Genomic DNA, 4,151 nt, shown 5'->3' with positions numbered 1-4,151 from the left:
CCCCCCCCCCTTTATAATTTTGAAACCAAACTCTCTGTGAACTACATAGACCTTTTCTGTCCTTCTGGTAAATTTTCACTCTGATGGGAAGTTGCTTTAACAAAACACAAAACAAATCAATTCTTAGTACAGTGTATAGTTACTAGTGTCCATCTGTTCCACGCCCTAAAGAGCCCATATACTGTAACACGCAGATGGCAAATGCCAAAGTAATGACTTCATTAACTGTAAGGGATATAGCCGACCCAATAATATACATGACATATTTAATGTTTCTGTATAATCGCTCCGTTCCCTTGCAGACCATGTACGTAGGTTCCCAATGTAACTGTTTGTTAGGACTATTAAAATTCTGCATAACAAGGTTTTTCTTTTTAACAAATGAATCAAAATTTATTGTGTTTGCCCCCTCAAGGAAAAGTGTTACCAATTCAACAAGGAGAGAGCTTAGACCGCTGAAAGGTCATAGAGAAATTTTAGTAATTTGCAACGAGCCAAAAATTGGTTTCCACCAAGCATTTTGAGAAACGAATTTAGCTCTGTAGTTTGCTACAAATATGGGAGCTACAATACTGCAGGAGGTGCAGAGGAGGCGCGGTGCCCAGGTTTAGGAAAACGGTCATATTAATAAAGTCTTGCTACAGTGACAACGTCCAGGTAGGTAACAATTTAGCAAAAATTTGCAGCAGCCATATTTAGTGTCATAGGTTTTCTGGGAGGTCTGAAGGCTCTGGTTACATTATTCTGCCCAAACTGTCTCATATACTCACGTTCGCATCGGTCTTCAATGGGCCGAGTTACAACCGGTGAACACACTTGGCCCACTTTTGCACACACTGATCTATAACTCTTCTTCCCAGCTTATAACTGGGTGAATGCCATTCCCGCGGCACTACTATCACTAGATGGTGCTGAGGAGCGTAGGAATTTTAAAACTTTTTGGACTCTCAGTTCATTAGGCTGAGGCACCTCTTGGACTTCATATACGTAGTTTACAAACTTTATTTAAGAGGCACCCTGTTTGCAATTAAGGGCAGCCTCCCCGGGCCATTGCGCCCCATGAGTTTGTTCTTCAATCATAATCCAGTGATGAGTCAAACCAAAAGCCCTAGTAGTACTTCTCATCCTTTTTTAAGTCATGGCACCCTTTAAAAGTCTGCAAAGTTTCGAGTCACTCTAGTCTAATATGTAATAGATTTTAATGGGGGTAACCCCATACAAAGGCTCAAAGTGGGGTACCATAGGATCTACAAATTCATAAGGAGTCCACCCTTCACATCAGCAGCCCTCTTTACATCAGAAGCCCCCCTTCACATCACAAGCCCCATTTCACATCTGGAGCCCCCCTTCACATCACAAGCCCCATTTCACATCTGGAGCCCCCCTTCACATCAGAAGCCCTCTTCACATCAGGAGCCCCCCTTTACACCAGAGTTGTTCCCCTTTTACATCAGAGCCTCCTTCCTGGTTGAGAAAGGCTGCAGTAGTTCATAGTACTAACCCAAAATGCCCTTGGAAACAAAAACAACCTACAGTTATCATCAGGAGCTCACATCTGAAATCAATGCCTAAGGGGTGCACAGGCCGGATATACCATGGGGCAGATGAAGCTTTTGCCTATAGGAGGTGCACTTTTTCCCCACATACCTGTAGGCTACACATTTTTTTTTCCCGTTGAGTCTCAAAAAAGCTAATTTACAAAAAATATTCTATGCAAAGAGAGGATAAAAAAGTAACCAGTAAAAAGGATAATCCCAACACAGGGTATGGTTTGGGACACCAGAGCTTGTGTGCCTACAGGCCCAAGCATGGAAATCCAGCCCTGGGTAACCTTTATATCATACATACGTCGCAGCCTTTCCATATTTAGAAACAAAGCATACATCCTACATAAAATCCGACATTCCCACGCAGCAGTACTGCCCGCCCTGTGTGCGGCCTTTAACAGTAGCTGCATTTTTTAATTTTTTTTTTAGGTGACACATTGGCTTCCTTACCTTGCTCAGTCTGCTGCATCCCCACTGAGTTGGCGCTGGTGTTGAGCACGTCGTTGACAGCGGTGTCACAGTACAAGCCCCGCTGGACGTCATGTTCGCTGTCGGTCTGGTCACTCTCCTCGTGCCCGCTGTCCTTGAGACTGTTTCCCTCTAAGTCCTTGAAGGTGGAACTGCTGGGTTGAAGAAGAAAACAATGAATTAGTGTCATGTCAACTTTCATCACGCAAAATGTTTCCTGACTGTAGCGGGTAATGGTTCATCCCCTGGGCTAAAAAAGCGCACAGAGGGATGACATGTCCCAGTAGGAGCTGCAGCTGTAAACCTGGAAAAAAAATTTCTAAATGCCTACTGCCACTGAGAATCAGCTTGTATCCTTTAAGATGGACTCAAGAAAATAATAGAAAAACACCTTTCCCTTGTCCAAAGTATGGGCGTGTAATGGGGAGCACCTAGCGCAAATGTTTACATCACTTAAAAAGTCTTTTGACACATTTATTGGTTAAGAGCATCATATACAGCCAACATGTATCGGGACAGCCTGCTGTACACAGTGCCTGTAGGATACCCCAGTAACCATACAGCCTTAACTCAGGTTCCATTCCATGCTGATGTTATTACCATTCATTGCTCAGGCCATGAAGAATGGGGAGTCCTTAGTGTTGGCTCTATCTGATGTTCCTAAAGTGGAACTGAAGCCAAAACGTTAGTATTGGATAGAGTGGAGAGGGATTAGAACACCTGTCAGGTCTTATTTGCTGTCTGTGTCCCCATTAGGGAGATTCACCCCTCCATTTGTCCTGTTGACCATTGTCATTGAACGTGAAAGAAAATCCCAAATGTTGTCATCAGAACAGGAAGAGGTGGGAAATCTGCCAATAGGGATACTGGTTCTGGTGACCACCAGGGATTTCCCTCTCTTTGGAGTGATTTCCTCTTTCTGTTGTGGCTGTTGGACAAGAAGTGAAGGAAAATCTCCCCAATGGGCGCTCCTCATTGCCATCCATCATCGATCATCTGTTGAGCATGTTGTCCTAATCAGAGAGGTAACAGCCTAGGACCAGAACAAGGTCCACATTTACTGTGCTTGTTCCACAGCTCTGCCACCTTGAAGGAGAACACCCTTCACTATACATTATATGGCCATTATATCAACACTCAACACTTGAAGTCTCAAAATAACTTTACAATTTGGCCAATTTAGTAACCTTAACGATGAGCTGCCGTGGACCATGAAAGTAAGTTTAGGAGGAATAGAAAAAGTGATTTTTTTTTTTTAAATAGGAAGAACAAAAGTTCAGCATGGGAGTCACCAGTGGTGATGTCACTAATAGTAAGCAGGGAGAGGGGAAGTGGGCGGGGCAGTGTCACAGAGTCTTTGGAATCTGAAAATTAGAAATTAGAAAAGCGCTTCTGCCCTCCACTGACTAAACAGCTATATCATATGGTGGTGATGGGGAGATTACAAGAGGATGGGCCTCAGGGGTCAAGCCACTTATTAGGAGTTGTCCTTTAAAAAGAGACATTGTTTGAAAAAAAAGTAAACTATTAATATGAGTCTTTCTACAAAATATTTTCCTTTTTATTGTAGCTCTGTAGCTATAGTATTGGATCTATCTATCTATCTATCTATCTATCTATCTGTCTGTCTGTCTATCTATTATCTGTCAATACATCAATCTATGTGTCGTTCTTTCTATGTACCATTAACCTACAGACGGTCCATAAAGTAAAGAGCGGCATTTGATAACAACCTTTGTTTTGTTGCAGAGCGGTGTTTGGTGTTAAACCTGACACCGGGGGAAGCATTATGTGGATCAGTAAGTGAATTATCCGGCATTATGCAATCTTATTATCGTGCGGTATCGATGTAAGTGTTGAAGGCTAATACAAAGCTTGACATTAATATTGATAATAAACCGGAATGTCAAAACGGCAACAAATTCCACGGCTGGATAATGAAATCACACTGCCGTGTATTAATAAACTGCAAGTATCATCTTCACCAGATCCCCAGGAACGGCCTGGCGGAAGGTGATTTTTGCAGCACTGAACTGGAGAGAGATATTCCGTTGATGTTCACATCATTACGGGGGGACAGCTGCACTATGGAGGAACATATGTCAAGGAGATCGATGCAGGAAGGGCCATGCATTT

The 4,151-nt window shown here is 42.9% G+C and overlaps 1 protein-coding gene across 1 annotated transcript in view; it reads right to left on the bottom strand.

Moving 5' to 3' along the window:
• Positions 1 to 4,151, bottom strand: part of PCDH19 (protocadherin 19) — a 175,489-nt gene that overhangs the window by 68,232 nt on the left and 103,106 nt on the right. The window contains exon 5 of the mRNA XM_018561953.1: positions 1,982 to 2,170. Within this exon, the coding sequence (XP_018417455.1) occupies positions 1,982 to 2,170 (189 nt within the window). The remainder of the gene's footprint in view (positions 1 to 1,981; positions 2,171 to 4,151) is intronic.

This window comes from Nanorana parkeri, unplaced genomic scaffold (genome assembly GCF_000935625.1).
Source record: "Nanorana parkeri isolate BGI_ZX_2015 unplaced genomic scaffold, ASM93562v1 scaffold552, whole genome shotgun sequence".
Classification (NCBI taxonomy): Eukaryota; Metazoa; Chordata; class Amphibia; order Anura; family Dicroglossidae; genus Nanorana; species Nanorana parkeri.
The sequence above is the reverse complement of the archived record's forward strand: the minus strand, read 5'-3'. Positions and strand labels throughout refer to the sequence as shown.